Source organism: Fukomys damarensis, unplaced genomic scaffold (genome assembly GCF_012274545.1).
Source record: "Fukomys damarensis isolate Sample0158 unplaced genomic scaffold, DMR_v1.0_HiC HiC_scaffold_34, whole genome shotgun sequence".
Taxonomy (NCBI): domain Eukaryota; kingdom Metazoa; phylum Chordata; class Mammalia; order Rodentia; family Bathyergidae; genus Fukomys; species Fukomys damarensis.
Genome location: NW_022900946.1, coordinates 6,878,864 through 6,900,248, shown reverse-complemented (window position 1 = coordinate 6,900,248; position 21,385 = coordinate 6,878,864). Strand labels below are relative to the sequence as shown.

General features: G+C 42.1%; 2 protein-coding genes across 10 annotated transcripts in view; one reads left to right on the top strand and one right to left on the bottom strand.

The window, feature by feature from the left end:
• Nucleotides 1-14,960, bottom strand: part of Lyrm1 (LYR motif containing 1) — a 20,182-nt gene extending 5,222 nt beyond the window's left edge. Inside the window, exons 1-3 of one of the 5 annotated variants that reach the window (XM_010614731.3) lie at nt 14,488-14,656; nt 13,159-13,186; nt 2,808-2,966 (exon numbers count right to left, since the gene is read on the bottom strand). In XM_010614731.3, the coding sequence (XP_010613033.1) occupies nt 2,808-2,966 (159 nt within the window). In that variant the 5' untranslated portion in view covers nt 13,159-13,186; nt 14,488-14,656. Of the gene's footprint in view, nt 1-2,807; nt 2,967-4,352; nt 4,588-13,158; nt 13,187-13,297; nt 14,468-14,487; nt 14,657-14,857 lie in introns of those variants that run through there. The other 4 variants (XM_010614730.3, XM_010614732.2, XM_010614727.2 and 1 more) reach the window with 4 other exon arrangements.
• The window catches only part of Dcun1d3 (defective in cullin neddylation 1 domain containing 3), a 49,717-nt gene continuing 33,719 nt past the window's right edge, over nt 5,388-21,385 (top strand). Inside the window, exon 1 of one of the 5 annotated variants that reach the window (XM_019206151.2) lies at nt 5,388-5,506. The gene's annotated coding sequence lies outside the window, so the exon portion shown is untranslated. Of the gene's footprint in view, nt 5,507-14,586; nt 14,660-15,004; nt 15,174-15,640; nt 15,658-21,385 lie in introns of those variants that run through there. The other 4 variants (XM_010614724.2, XM_010614723.2, XM_010614722.2 and 1 more) reach the window with 4 other exon arrangements.

Genomic DNA, 21,385 nt, shown 5'->3' with positions numbered 1-21,385 from the left:
TTTTTTTTTTTTTTTTTGGTACCAGGGATCAAATTTGGGACCTTTTTACTTGTCAGGCAGGTGGTGGCATGACTGAGCTAAATCCCTGGCCCTTTAAGGGGATTTTGACGATGATTAATGACAATGTACTTTTTACTGTAATTTTAAAATAAAATTTAACATTCACTGTACTTCCTGATCGTACCTTGTATGCCTGCATGAGGGATTAAGGAGAAAGGAAAACTCCCTGACAAAGATATGGTTAGAAGGGCTGGAACTACTGGGGCTGTAGTTGTCCCTATGAATGAGTTTAGTTAGCTAGAATACTCCAAATTTAAGCATTCATATACGCTGCATGCATGATTTTGCCACATCCACATACCACAAATACTAAAATTAAAATTTTTCTTTACATGAACTGTCTCCTAAGCATTACTATTTGTGAAATGTTGGTCTCATAATCCTTTTGCCTTCAAATACCTACCAACACAAATTTATACCTTACAATTAGAAACTAGTGTGCCATCTCTGTATGCCCTCAAATAATTTCATGTACCATCAGTGGCATGTACACATCCTCTGGCACGTACACCATCACCCACTTTGCCAATCTAAACAGAGGCAAAGGAAGGATTCCTGCAATAACTAAAAAAACCTAGGGTCAAGCGCAGTCCTCAGGTGAGTCTGCAAAGGTTTAATGGGCACACGCTATGAGATCTGTGGTCTCTGCTTTCAACTATCAAAGCTACTACTTGTGCTGAACAACTCTAATACACGAAGCTACAGAAATGGAACAGTGGTATATAATTAACAAGAGCAATGACTGCTACATAATTCAGGATCAGGGGCCACCATGAGGTTAGGAGGAGCAGAGGAACTGAGAAAGACTTCCTGGAACATGTCAATTGAATAAAAGTATTTGTAAATATTCACTAATTCAGTGAAATGAGGCAGGTCTTGTGGGATATACCAGCAAAGTGTAGGACATTGTCTGTGTGCTCCAGGAGCTGATAATATGGCTGAAAAAAAGATCCCAACACAAATGAAACAAAGAATAAATATACTGAGGTATCTCCAAAATTTTATCACTTATTCCTTTCAATAAAAAGTCTGAGCCCACAGCTCCCCACGTGTACTTACATAGTTTTATCAATGTATTAATTTATAAATCACAGATGCTTACCACTCTAAGTCCAAAACACATTTAATACTACACGTCTAGCTTAGCCTAGTCTACCCTTAAACACATATTAGTTACAGTTGGGCAAAATCATCTCATATAAATCCATTTTATAATAAAGTGCCGAATGTCTCAAAATTTGAAGTATAGTTTCTACCAAATACTGTTTCTGATCCATGGAAAAGCCAAGAAATAGTGACTCTAACCATAAGGACCATCTGTATACATGTACTAATAAGGTCACTGTAAGTATATAAATACAAAATAGATATTTTATGGGCCAGGGATTTAGCTCCATGGTTCTGCCACCTGCCTTGCAAGCACAGCACAAGGTCCCAAGTTCTATTCTTCAGGGGATTGTGTGTGTAAGGCCCTCAGTTTGCAAGCATTGGTCTACAATAAGAGAATTTGGAGAGGCCAGGGAAAGGTTAGTAGAGTGAAGCATGGGGGCTTCATGCATTCTAAGAGGGGGAAGGTACTTTAGAAAGATTTCTTTGGTAGCACTTGTCTCAATTGTAATTTTATATTTCTAACTGAAACATTTTTGAAGGATCCTGTCTTGGTTGTGCTCCTTTGTATATCCCCAGTGTCTTAGTGTCTGGCACATGCTGGGCACTAGAATACTTGTTCGACAAGGACAAAGAACTGCAGAGTGGTGACAGGAGCTATGACAGAAATGGGCAGGCTGGGCGGGGACATTCTCTAATAGACAGATGAGTTCCAATGTGGACTATTAGGCTGTGGTGAGGTCCTTCAGGTGGCTGCTTAGAGGGCAAGGCTGGGTGTTTGGATGTAAGAGGTAAAACCGTAAGGTGGCTGCAGGTTGCACATTCCCCGGGGAGGAAAGCTGGTGGGAGAGAGTATGTAGAAGATGGGGTGAAAAGAGGCAGAGGCAGAAGTCAGGGAGGGGAGAGTAGTGAATCTTGTTTGGTAATTTTATGGGGGAAACAGACACAGCATTGAGTCCATTAGATCAATAAGAAGGATGAAGAGAAGTCAAGCGAGAAAGCCTCCTTCCACGCTTCACGCCTGGCCGTCTTCCCAAGGAGCCAACAGCGAACGTTTTATAGTTTGCTGGGATGGGTCACATCTGGCTCCCTGGTGTCTGGGTGTGTAGTTCTATTAAACTAGCTAATGGAGGCACTATTTTTTGTAGTCCCAAAGGGTAACCTGACTCTGTTAGCCAGAGGACTGAGTTCAAAGCTAAGTTATGAAGAGAACCTTGTGTCTTAATCCCATTCTTTTCCCTCTGAATGGGTTTATATTTGGAGGCTTTGATGAGTTTATGAATTGAAACAAACACTACACTGCACATCTCCTGTGGGAGCGGCCAGCAGAGGACACAGTGTGCGAGGAAGGGCTCTTCTGAAAACTTCCACTGCCCTCACTCATAAGGTCTTCTAAAGATTCTGTGGTACTTACTGGCTGGACTGAGACCTGGAACAAGTGAAGAGAGACACGCGGGTGGGGTTTGACTTTCCAGGGGTGGGGAAGCTAGTCTAGCTGTGCACTGGCCGCTTTCTGTCCCAGCCTGGGCCACTGTGACTTCTACTCACTCCTCTGCATTTAGGTTAGGACAGAAAAGAAATGAACTCGTACCCTAAGAAACTATTCTCCTCCTTGCAATCTCCAATAGGGACCCACTTACATTTTTGTTTTTCCGAAACAGTGTTCTAGCTTCATTTAGCATGTAGTGTTTTTCTTCCATGGTGTCTTCCATCTGCCCTGATGCCGCCTGCCATTTCCTTGAAAGCCTGAAAATGCTACGGTAGAGGCTAAGAACTTCTTGTCGTGTTGCTGTTGTCATCTTCAGACCCACCAAAACAGAGAGATTATTTGTGTCAGAATGTGATTTGACAGTAGGCAGCTAGGCACATGTACATTAAAAAAAAAAATCAAGATCTTTAATTAGTCTAGGAATAATTGCTCTTTCTCAACAGATCTGTTGGATAGCACTGCCAGAATGGCACAACAGAAACTCTAGGGATCTCACAACTGGCTTCGTACATCATCCCACGGCTGAGGGTTGGTCTACCATGCTCTTTGTCAGGAAGACCATTTTTACAAACACTGCAAAACCAAAAATCACAATTACTATTCTTTAAAACCAGTCTTACCAGAATATCTTAGAAATGATGCTTTGCAGTGGTATTTAATAAAATTGTATCACTACTTGGGTAGCTAGAAGGTACATTTGGATAACTGCATTTTCTAGTTAAATGAGAACTAGAATTTATTGTACAAGTTGAGAACACAAGGCTTCCAGGGTATGGCCAGCTATATAAATGAGGGAACTTGGCTGGATGGGGACAGTGGCCACACGGATAGGACATGGACCCCTGTAAGGGAACGGTTGCTACCCAGCTAGCTCCTGCCAACTAAAAATTAGGGCTTAATGATGCCAGGTTTTCTCACAGCATAAAGTAGTTGGCAACCAGATTTTTTAATAATATGAAATCTCAAAAAGACAATCAGTATTTTTGAAAATGTCAACACCATGCAAGTCAAATAAAATAAGTAGGTAGGACTCAGTTCCCCCTAGAGGACCTCAGGTTGCAATTTCTCTTTCAGTTCATCATAACCTTTTAGAAAACATTTATCTAATCTCTTGTCCAAAAAGAACTATACAGTAAATGTTAACTGAGATGTGTTCTATACATGTACCCACCCTCCACAATGCATGTAATTACTGTATGACATAATGAAAACATATACTAATAAAAATTTTAAGAACACTCTTACAATGACTGAAGACCTTAGGAATAATTTACTGTGAAATATCAGCTTTAATTCCAGAGGATTTAACTAAATGAGAATTGACCTAGTATATTCCTTCAACAAAGCTTAAAGAATAAATTATGTATATAGTTGAAACTCCTACTGTATCCCTTTCAAATCATTCTAACTCCTTTCTTCTAGAAGGAATTGCCACCCTGAACACTGTCATGCATAAGTAATATACATTATATATAATCATAATTTTAAGATTCATCCATGTTGTCCCATGTAGCTTTAGTTGAGGCATTCTCACTGCTCGATTCAAGCTTCTGTATGAAGATATCCCAGTACACCTGTCCTGTTGATGTGCATTAGTTGTTTCCTTTTTTTTTTAACATGTCAAAACCTCAGCCTATTTCTTTATTATTTAGTTTCTATACCTAAAACTTCTGGAAAAATAGAAAATAAATCCTACCACTGGAGAGTGAGGGTTCTGCTTAGTCAGACTTCGAATAATGAATATTGTTCTTCCCCTGACTGGGAAGATGACGGATGTGGTGAGTAAGTAGCAGGGCCAAGCACTTGCACGTCACCTCAAACGGGATCATCAGGACTGGAAAGCAGGCTGCTCGCTGCCGTCTGGGACCACGATCCTTGTCCAGCCCCAAGAGAAGGTGTGGCTGCTGGAGCTGATGCGCCTTGGGGTGGTCCTGCACTTATTAGAATGTGGCAGATGAAGAATGATGGGGGCTGTTTATTTAGGTATGCTAGGTGACTTCAAGGAATCACCTTACGCCAAATTTCTCTTTTGAAGATGGCTGCTCCCTTCTACTTACTTTACCTTGGTGACTTCTCTTGAGCAATGAAGAACGTAACAAGGTTTAACCATTTGATGAGAAGCTTGAAAGCACTACTTCACCCAATTCAAAGGTTAAACAGATCAAATTTATGTACAACACCAATTCTGAAGTCCACAGTGCTGCACAGAAAAAAATGCTTAAAAGGAATTCATAAACAGCAAGAGAGAGCACAATGCGTAATAAAAACCCAGATGAGATGATCACATTTTTCCTGGTAAGGAAACAGGTTTCTGAGTTTCTAGCTCTCCCTAAAACACCATGGTTTCATCTGAAAATAAGTGAGTCAGTTCCTGTGAAGGGCAGTGACAGCTATTAATGATTGCTTCACATCCCAGTCTTTAACAGATGAAACTTCCTTGACTTCGAGATACTTGTGATGGAAAGTGAAGAAAAACAGGCATATTAAAACCACTGTGAAGTTCTCCAAAGCCTGACTTTCACTGGTTTTCTTTCACTCATTTACAAAGTGCTGTTTCAAACTCTAATTGAAGCATATACCATACACCATAATCTGATACATAAGCCCTGCAATTAGGTTATTCAATGTAATAAAGCAGCACTAATAATTGGTACTTAATAGGACTATTTTCAAAACACTTTAATTAGTGTGCTTTGAAAACTAATCCTGATAGATTATGTTTCTCTCTTCAACATCAGGTGACCCAGAAAACCCAAAGATTTCCAGAGAGAAGGATCTAAAGCTGTATTCAACATTGAGCACTATTAACAAGTCTAGCCAACCACTTCCTCCCAAGTCTTGAAAGAAATGGTAAGAAAAAAATGCTTCTTTTTGTTGTTTTCTTAACCCCATCTCCCCATCCCATTATTTAAGGAGCCATGATTTTTTCTTTTTTGCCTAGGGGCATATATTCGTTTTGTTCCCACTTTCGTGAAGGCTACCCCTGACTTTCTCCCTTTACTGAGCAAACCCTTCAGTTCCCAGGGACAAGGTGGATGGCTCAGGAAGTCCTTCATCCCCTTGTACTGCTTCCCCACCCATACACACCAGGTTAGGGCTCCTGTTGTACCTTCCTATTGGCTGTTGGCAGTTCTTCTTTGTAGCACTCATCATTTGAGTAATGGTTAATGTCCTTTTCCCCAGCAGGATGCTGAACTTTATGGGGACAGTGGCTACCTATTTACTGCTAAATTCTTAGCACCTTCTCTGTTATATAATCAGTTTGCTGAATAAATGAAAACATTTCAAGCTGTGATTCTAGAAACAGAACCAGTCACATACAGAAAAAATTTAAAGCTCCTTCCCTTTTGGTTTATATTTTTGTCTTTGCTCTTGGAGGGTAACACATTTAGAAAAACTGTCTTCTCCCAAAGGGTTTTCCTCCCTGTGCATCTAATGGCTTGAAACCACATTTATTTCTCTCAAGATTAATGCAAGAGGGGACAGGGATTTAGCTCAGCGGTGCTGCGCCTGCCTTGCAAGCGCAAGGTCCTGAGTTCAATCCCAGGTACTAGAATGACAACAACAATAAAAGATAATGAGATAGTAGATAACATTTTTCCTTCACGAGTGTCAGGGACTGATCTGAAATAATAGGGTGTGTTGGGAGTTTCCTTTGGACAATAGGCCAGAATATCAGTTGTCTAGAGGATCCCAATCTGAACTACAATCTCAACTGGCTATGAAATCTATTCCCACAGAACTTTTACAATTAAAGTTTTATAACATTTCCTCTGAGATTGACACTTCTTGAAATTCCTTGCTCCTTTTCATCTCCTTAATCCTTAAATCCCAGAATGAAGAAAGACAGAAAATATGACATGTGTCTGGAAGGAAACATGACTGGAAGCTAGCCTAAAATCACACCTCATCTATAAACAAAGTACCGAGACGAAACTCATCACTGAGTGTCTGCTGTGTAGAAAAGGCTCACAGGTGCTGCTCTGAGCCTAGTTAGAAGTTTCTCCTAATGCGGGTATCCCAAAATTTGGTTGGAGATTTTAGATCTACACTGCACATATTAGTTGTGATTATTTTAATGTATATTAGAATAGCCCATTCAACCTCTGATTTAGATTCTATGTGAAACAGATTGTGTTCGAAGTAAGTGTATCCAAAAATTTTAGGTTGGTTTAAAATATAAACAAGACCAAAAACTGAATAATAACTCTGAGTAACAGTGTGGGAGCCACTGCTCTAAGGCACCCTGCCTGCTATGTTATGCCACTTCGTCTTGGTGGTCTTCTACTTAGTCTCTTTTCTTCTGGTGCTCACCTTACCTTGTAAATACTGACAAGGCTTTTTCAGAGCACCCTTCTCCCTGTGTCTATCACACCAGCTACTGCTCTTTTACAGTCATTTCATTACAAGTTTTTCCTTCCTTCAGTCTCTAAACTCCTGGAGGGCAGGGACTGTTTTGTTCATTACAGTAATAGTAGTAGTAGTAGTAATAATAATAATAATAATAATAATAATAATTAATGATAATAGCTACATTGACTTTACACTTAATGTGTGCCAGACACTTTATAAGGTGCTCTGCCTGTATTAACCTCCACAGTCATCACAACAATGCTAGGAGGCAGATGCTACTATTAGTCTCACTTACAAAGGAGGAACCTGATGTAAAGAGAGATTAAGTAACTCGTTCAAGGTCCTACAGCTAGTAGTAGGCAGGGCCAGGGTTCAAACCAGACAGTCTGGAGTCTGCACCCAGATTTGTAATCACTAAATAGGCTGCTCCATCTCAATAAATGTTCTTGAATGTCTGTTGTTTGATTTGAAGAGCCCAGATTGTGTAACAAAGGGAACCAATTTCAATCCCTTGCTGTACAAAGAACAAAGGAAGCAAATTTTTTGCACCTGAGTGTGAATTACAATACTGTAGTCTCATAAAAAAAAATCTCATATCCAACCTGCCCCTTCCCTTCTTCGATATGATGGTGCACATCAGCACTTCTAAAGGCTGTGCCCTTGGCTACACTGCTTGCTTTTCATCCCTGTGGCAATCCTGTCCCCTCTGACTCCAAGGGGAGCTGAGATCACAGAAGAGGCACTAGGGTAGGGGTCATTATACTGCTACCGCACCACAGGCCTTCAGTCTTCCCTTCAAGGACCCATTCATTCATCTGCTCAACGTTTATTAAATGCCCACCTCTGATGGACCAGGCACATGGGGGTCCAGGGATATAGTGATAAACAAGCAGCCGTTCTGATCCCCGCCCTCCTAAACCTTATACAGCAGGGGAGAACCAGATGATATAAAAAACAAAAACAATTTCAGAGAGTGATGTGTGCTCCAAACATATAAAAGATGAGTTATTTTAGGTGGTCACCAACATTGCAGCTGAGTCATGATGGTATGAAGAAGCCTGCTAAGGGTAAAAATTAAGTGGAAAGCAGAGAAGGAAGAGGGAACAGCAGGAGCAAAGTTCTGAGGTAGGAAGCAACTTCAAAGATGAATATGAAGGCAGCAAGAGCCTTTGTGAGAAGAGGCCACAGGGCAACACAGTCCAGTACCAGCTGAGGATGGGACCTTGTAGTGTAACAGAAAAATAAGACACTGGCAGGGTTTTGTAAGTTGGAGTAATAGTCTACTTTCCATCTTCTAAAATGTCCTGGACTCAAGACTACATCATAGCCACTTATGATTCCACCACTGTTCCAGATGATAAAACATGACTCTTACTGCCACCAAATACTGACAGGAAAGTCAGGATCAAAAGTCTCAAAAGCTGGATAATTATTTCTCCGTCTGTCCACAAGCTTTTTCTGTTTTTATTTTGGAGTCAGTGATGAGGAATAACGGGCAGTGGTCAGTCTAAAAGAAAACAACTAAACACCAGCTCACCTTTCCACCTGCTGTTGAGGCTGTGCGTACTGTAAAGGGACCTGGGGAGGCTCCAATAAACTACTGTATTGGGCACACTGAGGTGGTTAGTGTGCTGCAACCTAGTTTTACAGGCCAATCGAAGGACTTGCGAGTTGTAGAGGCCTTATCTACTTCACCACTATTTCTTCACCTCTGGAACAACCCCCTCATCCCGCCACTTTTAGAAAGCCCACTGAAGCACGAACACTTAGCAGTTTTAGAGTAGAGATGAAAACTCCTTTTCCCAGATGGAATTTATAGAACTATGACTCTAGTCTCAGGAATGTCAAAATTCCACATGTTGGAACGCTCACGAGGCTCTGCCTTCTACTGAAGAAAAAGTGTTGCAGACCCAACAAGAGATGGGACAGAAAAAGGAAAGAGGACTTAATCCTGACTCTGAAGCCCTGGAGGTGAAGGGAAAGACCCCTTTCCATTCTTTTTAAGAAAGCCTTGACCTTAGGTTGAATTTGTTTTTCTTATCACAAGTAATGGTTGCAATGTAGCTGAAATTTCCCTCAAGTACTTTATAATTTGGGCAGGCAGAGAGAGAGAGAGAGAGAGAGAGAGAGAGAGAGAGTGTGTGTGTGTGTGTGTGTGTGTGTTGGGTGGGGGGTAGATTGTGAAATCCACCCAAACATAATGACTCTTACATTTACTGAGCACTGGTGCACATCTGTGTCCTGCTGCTGTTTCCTTCGATCTAGGACTCCTCCTCCCTACATGAAGGCCCCATCTCATGCAACTCTGCTGACCTTCTGCTTTTCATCCTTTGGTTTTTAATCACTTCTTGAGGGGTGACTTTTTCACACCGAGACTGAGTTACAGCCTCTGCTATGTGCAGCCCTGGCGCCTCTAGCCCATCCCATTGTAACATTACACGCTCATGATTGTGTCTGGCCTTTTTCATTAGGGTCTCTCATTCATTACACTCCTGCAACTAGTACACAGAAGAGTATCGAGAATGTGTTAGGAGAATACATTTACACACACAGAACAGCCATCAGTAATGTTCATTCTCAATCCGAGATACATACAATGGTATCTGGACATCTCTCTAGTGAAGATCCCACAACACTTTAAAAGTAATTACACTTTTGTGCCCTGAATAGCAGAGAATGCCTGTTTTGGTTTTGGGCCTTTAAGTTTTCCTACATTTATAAGGATATAATACCAAAAAATGAAATGAACTCTGGGTAGACAAACCTGGGTTTTAATCCTGATTTCACCCCACAGGGCAGATTATTAATCTTTCTGAGGCCCCTACAACTTGCAAGTCCTTCCATTGGCCTGTAAAACTAGGTTGGAGCACACTAAGCACCTTGGTGTGCCCAAGATAGTAGTTTATTGGAGCTTCCCAGGTACCTTTACAGTACTCACACTCTAAAATGTAATGGAGCTAACAACAGAACCTTCTTCAAAAAGCTGTAGGAATTAATTTATAAAATACTCCAATCAGTGCTAGGAGCCAGGTGTAGTAACATACTCCCATAATCCTAGCACTCTGAGATGAGGGAGGAGGATCACCAATTTGAGCCTAACCCAAGCAACTTATAAGACCCTGTTTTTAAAAAAAAAAAAAAAAGGTCAGGGATATAGTTCAGCATGAAGGCTATTGGAGAAACAAAACAAAAATAAAAACACCACTAGCTGCTTAGCACTAGGACTTAAAGGGGAAGGTTACCTGACTAGGAGGAAATGAAGGAACAGTGAGGCTTCGTTTATGTGTGCTAACTTTGTCTGTAGGGAAGGGAAAAAAGTACATGGCCTGTCAGTGAATTTATTGCTTTGTGGTAGTAATGGATTTTCCTAAAGCTGTTTCCCTCTGATCATTAATAATCCCTGTACAGTAAAAGGCTATTGTTCTTCAGTATGAGTAAATAACCCTGCTGGAGACACCCCTTATCTTCAGACCACAGCACATACTTCTTACTGGAAATATAATGCAAGTGCCAACACCAAAGGCACGATCAGGCTTTCCTTCCTACTTTTCTTCCTTTATTTCATACTCTTTGTTTGTCCTTAGAGCACTTTTCAGTACACACAGTATCCTATACAATATCATTGTCACTGCAATCAAATAACCTTCAAATGAAACGGTGCCCCACACATACTGTCCTTCCCCTCCATCAATCAACAGCCCCCAGCCCCTGCCCCATCGGCCCCCGCCACACACACCATGGACTTGTTTTCTGCCCTGCATTCAGTTTTGGTTACTAGAATTCAAAAAGGGAAGAGTGAAGCCATGTAGTTTTGTAAATCTCAGGATATGCCTGTGGGGCCTACTTAATTGTTCATAACCACATCTATTCTCCGAAACAGCATCTTTTTACACAGAAAGTGACAATATGGTGTGTCAGAGGTAGGGGGTAGGGAAGAGGGTAGAGAAGGGAAATATTATGTTAGGGTCTATAATATGAAAATTATTCAGAACAACGGGTCAAATCAAAATACTAGTATCCGAAAGATTTCTGAGATAATTATCTCAAACAAATCGCAGGAAGCAAACACCCTTCTAAATACAGGTGTGTCTCAACTTGCAGTGGCGTTAAAGCCTGATAAACTCGTGATGAGCTAGAAACACTTGAAGAGGAAAATGCATGTAATACACCTACTTAGCAAACATTACTGCCTTGGTTGTTCACCTGGATGGCTGACAGAGCCGCAGCGAGTGCACTGGCCAGGTCCACCACAAGGAAGAAGGATTTATTGTACTACATGTTGCTAGTAGAGCGAAAAATCAAAATTCAAAGCCTGGTTTCTTATGTAACTTGTATCACTTTCACGTCATTGTAAAGTCAAGAAATCATAAGTCAAACCATTGTAAATTAGTTGGGAACCATTTGTGTATTTTTCTTTTTCCCAGTATGGGGGATAGAAGTCAGGACCTTGTGCGCGTGAGGCAGGCACAGCACTGGAGTTAAATCCCTGCCCCCCAAACTGTGCATTATTACAGCACTAGAGCGCTCAAAATTATACCTGTGGAGTTGAACTCCAATCAGACCATTGCGACCGAGATATATCAAACAATATTTGTTTCATCAGACAGAAATTCTAACTGGAAATCAAGTTATGGTTCCTCAATTCAAAAGAAATTAAAGTACCTGTTTTCTTATCAGCATACTTTAAGAGGCAAAGACAAGATAAGGGTCAGTCAGAAGTAGAAGGTGTCAGATATGATTGGAACAGCTGGAAAGAGACCAGTGCTAAAGATCAACCAGCTGTTCATAACTCCCTAGCCAGAATTTTCCATTCTTCATAACAACTAGGAAAGTCAGAAAGCCAAAACACTAATTTAGATTCCTGATTTGCGATAATCTTCTAAGAAAATGGATTAGGAAACTGGCAAAAGGGCTTTGGTTACATTAGATACAGGGGCTTTCTAGCATCTGACCCAAGATCTAACTATTAGATAACAACACTGCACAGGAGACTGAGTCTTCAGATCAGTTTCCAAGTACTCTCCACCTATCAAATAACTATCAAGTGAGCAACTTTTCTGACCTGTAGAGGTACGAGAGCTCCTTACTAGACCAAGCCCTTTTAGAGTAGAAGCAATGACTGCCCATTTTTATATGCACAGAATAATTAGCACCCAGAGTACTCTCAAGTTTCTCCAGTCCAGTGCTGACCAAAAGAACTTTCTGTTATGGAACTGTTCTGTCTGCCCTGTCCAAGAGGGTAGTATATATACTGGAGGTCAGCATGACGGTACATTGCTGTAACCTCAGGAAGCCTGAGGCAGGAAAATTCCAAGTTCAAGTCCAGCTTGGGCAACTTAGCAACATCCCTTCCTCAAATATAAAAAAAAAAAAGAAAGAAAGGGTTGGGATGTAGCTCAGTGCAAAGGTCTTGGGTTCAATCTCCAGCACAGCCAAAACAATAATGCTTTGAGCATTTGAAATTTGGTGTGTCTGGGGAACTGAACTGTTTTATTTAAAGTCATATGTGGGTTGCAGCCACGTAGGGACAGCATAGCTCTAGACCAAGAATTACAAATCAAATGCCCACAGGGATCAGGCAGGCAGAGCAAAGAGAAGAGGCCTTTGGCCCACTTGGGTAATAAACCACATAAAAAGGGAAAAAAGCAATTCTATAGCTCTAGCTAACTCGTTATGTAGTTAAACTCTAGGAACCTCAGGCTGGTGTCAGACTGTCTGATTTTTCAAATGAAGGTGATGATCTGGATTTTGTGTCCAATTTTTAAATGTTGGCAAGTAAATTAAGAGTTTAAATTACTCTGTGGGTTGAGCAATGTTTGCAGGCGATATCCGTTTTGCCATTTTGCAACTTCTAATCTACTCTGTTCTGTTGGTCAGTAGCAGATCCAAAAGTGAAACCCAAGCCTTCTGATTCTTTTTTTGATACCCTTTCCACTATATCATGAGAATGACCAACTGTGGTGGCACTGGCAGGAGCAACAGAAAGAAAAAACCCTCTGCCAGAAGCTACTAAATTCTATGGTTGATACCTTATGAAAACTGTGTTCCTACCCAGCCAAAGAGCCAAAACAAAATAATCCATGAGAAAGTCAGACATTCAAATAACATTTATGTAAGGAGTCAGGTTTTCTAGACAGGACACAAATTACCTGTGCACGAGTCCAAAAGCAATGATGGCTGGGAGAGGAGGGAGGGAAGAGATTTGAGCCAGGCCTTTGAGGATGGGTCTCACAGATTATGAGGGTTAGTGCCATGAATCCAAGATATGAAGGAGCCTCATCCTTTTACCTGTGAGGTCTTGTCTATTTCAAGAGTCTCCTTTGCCAGCTTTTCCTTCTCTGAGCAACCTCTAAATTTTATGAGCCTGGGGGAGTTTGGGAACTTTCTTCCAATGTGATCTAGAAATAGTTCCCATTTATAAGCTGCAATTACTACCTTTCCCTTAACGTTATTAAACTTCTTGGTAACTTCTTTTGGATTGTTGATAGACTTTTCACACTACGATATTCCCTTCCAACTTGTTTTCCCTTAGGAAAACTCTCTCCCACACACTTCACATCTAATAGTTCAGCAAGTCTTGCAAGTTGATCCTCCAGAATATATTCTGCATTAAATTCTCTTTATTTCCACAGCGACGACCCTTTCTTTCAGCACTCTCACACCACCTCCTCTCCCGTGGCCTATGGGAACAGACTCGTAACAGGTCTGACTACCCCTCCTCTACCCAGCACCATGAGTGACTTTTTTAAGAATGTCACTCAGGTCACGTCACTATCCTTCTTTAAACCCTTGGGTAACACAACAGCCAAACTCTGTCCTTGGAAAAAAGGCTCTGATCAGGTCCCACCACGTCTCAAGCTTCATCACGCAACATTTTGCCCCTTTCTGCTTCAATCTCACTGGCTCTTATCTTCGCTTAGCTCATTCCCTGCTTTTCCTTCTCCTTTGTCTTAGGATTCCCCATAGTGGGGGCCCTCCCTCACGTCTTCTATCACTTCACCCGGTCTTTGGAGAACATTTCTCGCTTGTTGATACTTATTGGTTTACTTGTTAGCTCATTCCTCTTCAAATGAAATGTTAGGGAGCAAGGCTTTCGTCTTATTCTCATGTTTCTTGATCGACGGGATTAATGCAGCTGGCTGTACTGTTTTAAGAGTCTTCGTTTCTGCCTAGTTTAGACCGACCTCTCGCCCTGGAATTGCTCCTACCATCCCCCATTTACATTACAGGACCCCAAAGTTTCAGAAATGTCTCAAGACGGAACAGGCCTCCCCTTCCTGGCCCACGAGCCACTTCGTTAAGGCAGATCCCTGAGGTCAGTGGCGATGAAACCGCGCCGCCTTCGCGAGGCTGGGGTCACAAAGGCGTGTCTTAGCAACAACGCACCCGCACCCCCACCCCATCCTAGTCCCTGGGGAGCCAACCCCTGCCCCCGGTTCCCAGCGCCTGGAGTCAGCACCTCCATCCCTTACACTCACTCTGCGTCAGTCCTGCCTTCCCCCACCCACAGAAGCGCCGCAGCCCCTGACGGGCTGGGAGGAGGTGGCACCCGGAGCTTTGCTGAACCCCAGCAGACAGAGCATCCGGCGGTCCGGTAAACCAGGCCGGACCAAACCACTGGGAGGACTTCCGTGGGAGCATTAGTTCCAGGTCAGGGGTAGTCTAGAGCCTTCCAAAACTTTCTAATCTACCCTGTTTCCCGCCGCATCCAACAAAACAGCCAACCTCATCCTCTCCCTTTTGTTCCTTTACTCTTTTGGTTGTCTTTCTACCCCAACGTAATAAAAAAAATGGTCCAGCTCAGCCCCTCCCAACCCCTCCGTTCCCGGACTACGTCTTTGCCCTTACTTGGCGACGGCTTCGTACGTCTTTGCTTACGTCACGACGTAGCTTCTGCTCGCCTCCACCCATTCTCCCTCCTGGAGCTGGCAGCCGGCGGGGTTACCGGAAGTGATGATGCAGGAGGCGATGGAGGGGGCGGGGCTTCGGGGCGGCCGCCGCCGGTGGGCCGCAGATGAAGAGGAGGCGGTGGCAGCGGTGGAAGAAGAGGCGGCGGCGGTGATAGGGAGCCTGGAAACGCGAGCGGGGATGGTAGGTGGTTTGGACCCGCCAGGCCGCCGTCGTTTCCAGAAAGGGTTTGACTGGAAGAACCTCTGGAGCAGCTGTGAGTTTGGGAGGGGGGGGAGTTGAGGAAAAGGGGGGAGCATTGAGAGATGAAGGGGAGGGGGTTGGGTTCCTTCGAGAAAAGAGGGGTGGAAGGGAGGAGTGGAAATCAGCGCCTTGTCTGGACTGGTCCCTCTGGAAGAAGAGGCTGGGAGGGGACCCTGTGGCGTGTCAGCCGCAGGGCTCAGAAAACTTACCTACTGTCCCTGCTTCCCAACCGCCAGCACCCCTCAGCCCAGGGCCTGGGGTTGTGGGGCCGGAGCTGCCCTGAAGCGGGTGCAGACTCTGGTCCCAAGTCCGGGGTAAGCGCTGTGAGGTAGGAGCCCAAGGGGGAGGTGGGTGGACGGATCGCCTGCTCCCTCCGCCCTCATTTCCCTCCCCACCCCCATCCTTCTCTAATCGTTAACAGCCTTGGAATTAAGGGGCTCAGACCTGAAGGCCTTTCTGTGCACCTTTGCTGTAAGCGATAACCATCTGTGCCGGAGGTAATGGGGCTGGAGGTTTTGCCTGTATCCTGTATAGGAAGTGGGACGGCTTGATAAATGTATTGTTTTTTCCATTCCCCTCATCCTTCCCTACACACACCCCTCGTTTCCACTTTAATTCTCTGTGGCTGAGTGGCATTCGTGCCCCCCCCTTTCCGCCCTTTGTGGCACTTAGTATCTTGGTTACCTCTTTTGAATTTGGTGTTCAGCCTCTATCCCAGATCTTACTTGAAAGCTTTGTAATACTTCAGTTACAAGCTGTGCCACATTGGGAGTTTCTCTCAACGCCTCTTAGCTCCCGATTATAATGAACATTTTATTTTATGAATACTGGAGTTCCAGAGCCCTTGCAAGGAATCCTGAATGGCATCATGGCCCAAGAATCAAGGTCTCTTGCTCTCAGTACTTAATGTGTGAGAATTTACATGTTGTCAACTTTGCAAAATGATTTGATGTTAGTCTAATTCTGGACTTTTGTGTTTCTCTCCACCCACACTTCATCATGCACTTCAGAGAACAGAAAAACCCCATATTACTTTTTTGTTTCTACAATTGGACAGTAGCTCTTTTATCTTTTTCTCTGTTTATGTGTCTGACACACGGGTCTTCAGTGACTCAATTGACTGGGGCTGACTTTCATCTTATTTATTTAGCGGATTCTTTGTGTACAGGTGGTCTTAAATGAGACATTGATCTGTTTTGTATTAAAAAAAAATACAAACCAGTAATAGATGTGAAAAAAATTGAAGAAAGCAAAGATTAATTAGGAAGAATTCTTTGTTGATAGTTGGTTTAAAAAAGAATCACCAAGTAGGACTCCTCTCTCCTGTCGTGGGTTTCCGAATGAAGTGTAATAATTCGTGTTTTGGTGTTTATTTTTGTAGAAATCCTGTTAAATATGAAACTGTCTTAACTTTAAGAGATAGTGCCTACATTTTAGGGGTCTTTTGATTAGAAAGTGTGCATAAATCCTATCTGTAACTGAGCATGATAAGCAAATTGCTAGAATTATCATAACATGTTCTTCTGATGCTGAGAAAAGTCCTATCCTATTTATCAGGGTTTTCAGGCCTGATAAAACAGAATATTTAATGCCTTGATTGTACAAGCAACTGTGGTTAGGTGTTACACAGAAATACAGTGAAAGAATGACTACTATTCTTATTAATAACATTGTTAGTTCACTATTGAATAAAAAGTCCAAACTTCATTCATTCAGCAAGCATTTATTGACTAGCTACTAAGTGCTGGCTGGTGTTTTGGGCAGTGGATGTACAAAGGTTAACACAAGGAAAAAGTCTATTTTCGCAAGGAAATTTTGTCAGAGTAGCGGGTGGAGACAAACAGATTTTGACTAAATGCCAAAGAGAGTAAGTGATGTGATAGTGTCTAAGGGGTATACAGAAGAGAAACACCTAGCTGGGTATGTTAGCACACAGCTGTAATTGCAGTACTTGGGAAGCTGAGGCAGGCAGATTGTAAATTCTAGGCCAACCTGAGCTACATAACGAGTTTCAAGGCCAGTCTGGACTATCTAGTGAGATCCTGTCTCAACAACAACAAAATGGAGGAGACACTTAAACAGAACTTTAAATAAAAAAGGAACCAACCATGATGAGAGCATCAGCCTTACAGGTTTGGGGAACAGCTGGTCCAGAAACTTGCTGTAATTAGGTTGGATAGTTTCAGCAAATGGGGAGAAGGGTGTAGGAGTATGCAGCAAAACCCAAAGCTGAGTGAGCAAAAGTTGAGGGGAAAGGGACAGGGTCAGAGAATTGGAAGTAGGGTACAGAATAGAGATACAAAATAAGAGCAAGAAGGAAAATAGTCAATAAAACTCCTTTTTAAAAGTTTTTTTTTGGTGGGGGGGAGGGGAGTTGAGACAGGATCTCACTGTGTAGTTCAGGCTGGCCTTGAAGTCCTGACAATCCTGCCTCAGCCTCCCAGGTCCTGGGATTACTGATGTATATTACCACACCCAACTCTCTTTCCTTTCTGAGGGTCTTACTGCTTATTTTTGCAGGTAGTGTTGAACTATGTTTTAAAAAGTTAGCCTGCTGAGGGTGGAAAAACAGGCAGTGATCACCTGGGCCTTTTCTGGCATGTAAATCTGCTAGGTGTTTCAAACTCAATGGGATATTCAATTGAGAACGCACATTTTTCCTTATTTTGTCATATGCTGCTACTTAAAATTGCATAACTACTCTGAATGTGTGGTAATATGAGTCTTCTATCTCTGTGAAGTTAAGGTTGAAGGATTGGGAGCATGGTAATAATATGCCCACAAAAGTGACCATCAAGATCTCAGTTTAAAGTTATTTTTTGTGGGGAAGCAGAATTTATGTTGCAATAATTCCACTCTTGTTCAGCCTTCTGATGAGTAATAACACTTAGACTGAGATGTAGGTTGGTGCTAAAAGTTCACCCAGTGGATTACAATAGATAATGACCATTGTGGGACTCATTTCCACTATGTTGGCATCTTCGGGCTGGCATGTAACCAAGGGATATAACCTTTTGCCTTCTGTTGGGGAACATTCATCTCCAGTAGCCCACTGCTTTTTAAGCTTACCTTGACCATTTTGTCCACTTGAGATGCCTAATCGTGACTCCTTCACCAGTCACTCTTTAAGACATCACAGTGGACTGAAACATGAAGATTATGCTTTTTCTTCCTTTAAACCTCACAACAGGAATGAGTGTGTTTTCTTTAAGTGAATCAGCCTTTCGAGCCAGTAGTTAAGAGATTTAAGTGTTGCTTGGGCTGTTGGTAGTAAAACTACCAAAACTCATGAAGAAAGGTTAAAACCATTTTGTGTTTGGTAAAATAAATCAGAAATTGAGGGCTCTCACCTGCTTTAAGTCCTAGTACTCTAGTAACACCTATAGATGGATTGTTGGAACCAACTTGAATAGAGCTTTTTGAGCAGTCCTGTGCTAAATAGGATATAGTGAATGGCTTCCTGTGGTGTTGAACGTTTGGCATGAGTGCCGCAGGAGGCTGTTTGTTATCATTAAAAGCTCTAAAAGTTCACCTTCACTGCTTAGACTCGTACTGAATTATTGAATTCTGATTTGAATGCAAAGAGAAAGTCTTAGCAAGCAAATAACTAACGTGAATAGTTAGGACCAGGCAATAATAGACTCCACCCTCTATATTAAAGAATTTTTCAAAAGAGTAGAGAATGGTAGGAGGTAGGGGTGTGTGTGTGTGTGTGTGTGTGTGTGTGTGTGTGTGTGTGTGTGTGTGTGTGTGTGTATACATGTGTAAAGACCTATATGTGTGTTTATGTATAGTTTGTGGCAAGGTTAAAGATTTTGGACTTGACTTTTGTGTGCCAGTGCTGATATGCTCTATCTTCAGGGTTATTAAACTATCCACTATAGTCTTAATTTCAATGGCTTATACATAACTCAAGTATGAAAATATCCTGTAGGCTGAAATTTCGTCAGCCAGTTTGGAGACTGGTGGCTCTTTTCTAATTTTTGAAAGGGGGCTGGGTGGGTAGGAGAGTACTTGAACACAGACAGAACCCTTTAACTCCCACAGTGGCCATTAATTGTATTTGGGGAAAGAATCTGCAAATCTAAGTGGATTTGAAGTCTTGGAGCTGGGCCTGCCTTTTAATCTAGGGAATCAGTGAATTTTTTTCTTGAGCTTTGGGCTCTTTTGGTCAAATTCTCCTGAAAGGTGGACAACCTAGAAAGTCAGCTAACGCCACTTGTTATTGAAGTTGTGGGTAAGTGGTTTTGCACTGCATTAGATGATTTAAAGTTAATCTGATTTTACTACTGTTTTGATAGATGTTTTGCAGTAAGAAGAGTTAATTGTAGACTGCCTGCCAGTTGTTTTGAGGTAAAGTGGTAACTCAGATTGAAACAATGGTAATTACGTGGTAACTCCTGTTTCCTTAGCTCTTGATAACTTACAGTTACCTCTTTTTGTCTGTTTACACATGTTCATACCAGTGAGCCAGGATAGGTTTTTAATGTTAGAGCAGTGTTCTGGAGCTCTTTGCACAACAGACCAGAGTCATTTGAGTTAGTGTTCTCCAGCCCACGTCTAGTTTTAGTAGTTCTTTTGTTTTTCTAGATGATAGTTTTTATATTTCTTTTTAGGTTGATAAGATTTGGGAGGGAATAACGAGAGACAATGTTGGGAGTGGCTCAAACTCTTAATTATTTGAAGTTGTACTGTGTTAAAAGGAGAAAATAGCAAGAAAAATGCCCAATTATTTTAAGATGTATGCAAATGAGACCTTATTTAAATACCATATATCCCAATAGGAAAGCTCAGCAAATCAGTCTTGAGGTATGATTAGCCCTTGTGGCAAAATATTAGTCACCCTGGTTGCATAGGCAGTTGAATATGTTAATAACTCCTGCCTCCTGAGTACTTGCCCTTGCCCAGGAGTATTTTTCAAGTTGTGTTATATTTGGTTTTAAGCTGAACTGTTGCATGGGCATTTGGATCGCAGAGCTTTGGGAAGTACCATGCTTCTCTTCTGCCCTGCCAACCTTGCCACCTGGCAACTAGAAATAATTCTGTCACTGAGACTTGTCGATCCAGACTGATCTGATGACTGGCTGACTGAGGATCGTGGATACCACCACTGCATAGCATAGGACTTTTCTTTTTGGGCAATGTTCAAGATCTTGTTGTCACTGCCTCTTTCTGCCTGTATAGGAGACAGTGTTAGAAAGACCTCCGCCCCCTTATTTTAGTAACAGATTGCATCCATACAGTCTCGCATCAACATTTGGTTATACTGTACCTTTCAACTTAGTTTTTATTCACAGATGGCTTAGACCAGTGGTGGCGAACTTATCGCATGCATGCTGCAATGGGCTGTTTATGTCATTGAAAGCTCTCTGTATTGTTGACCTAAAGTAAGCTGGTGTGTGATTTCAAATTTTGATGCTGTGCAGTTTACTTAGGTTGTAGCATTAAATATACTAAAAGTAGTTAATTCCACTTCCTTTAGTTTAGGAAGAAGCAGGAAAAAGCCGGATCTTTACAGAACCTTCTGCTATCTAGTGTGATTTTGTTTTTTTGTTTTTTTCAAGATGAACTCTAAGGAACCCTCTTGGGGGTCATTTCTGGAGTGTGCTTGTGGCAGGGCTATAAGAGCTTGTTCTCATCCTTCCTCTTTACACTACAACCTAATTCTGGGAAAAGTTCCTGTAGCTTTCTGTTATATTGCCCTTCTTCATAAGATTTCAATTGAGTGAAATATTCTGAGGCTGGAAAACAGTTCAAAAGCAGTTGTTTTTATGGAGAAACAAAATGAGAACACTACAGAGCAAAGAAAAGACCTTCTCAGTGCTTATTCTTGTCTTCCAGTTACACTGCCTCTTGAGTCCCTGTAGATACTCAATAGGATTTCAGTCTAATTAAATCCTTGATGTTTGGTTTTCTATATTCCTGGGTTCTTTACTCAAACATTGGTCACAAATAATCTTTTAGAGAGGGCTTTTGTGGCGCAGGTGAAGCAAAGTTATTAATAAGTAGTGGGATGAGTGCTCCCTACTTTAGCAGAGGTTTTTGAGTACTTAAAGAGCTGGCTTTTTCTCAAAATATTTCCAGAAGTGACTATAATACATTCAAATAGGCCAGGCATAGTGGCTCATGCCTGTAATCCCAGCACTTGGGAGGCCGAGGCAGGAAGATTGCCATGAGTTTGAGGCCAGCTTGGATTGCGTAGCGAGACCCTATCTCAAAAAAAAA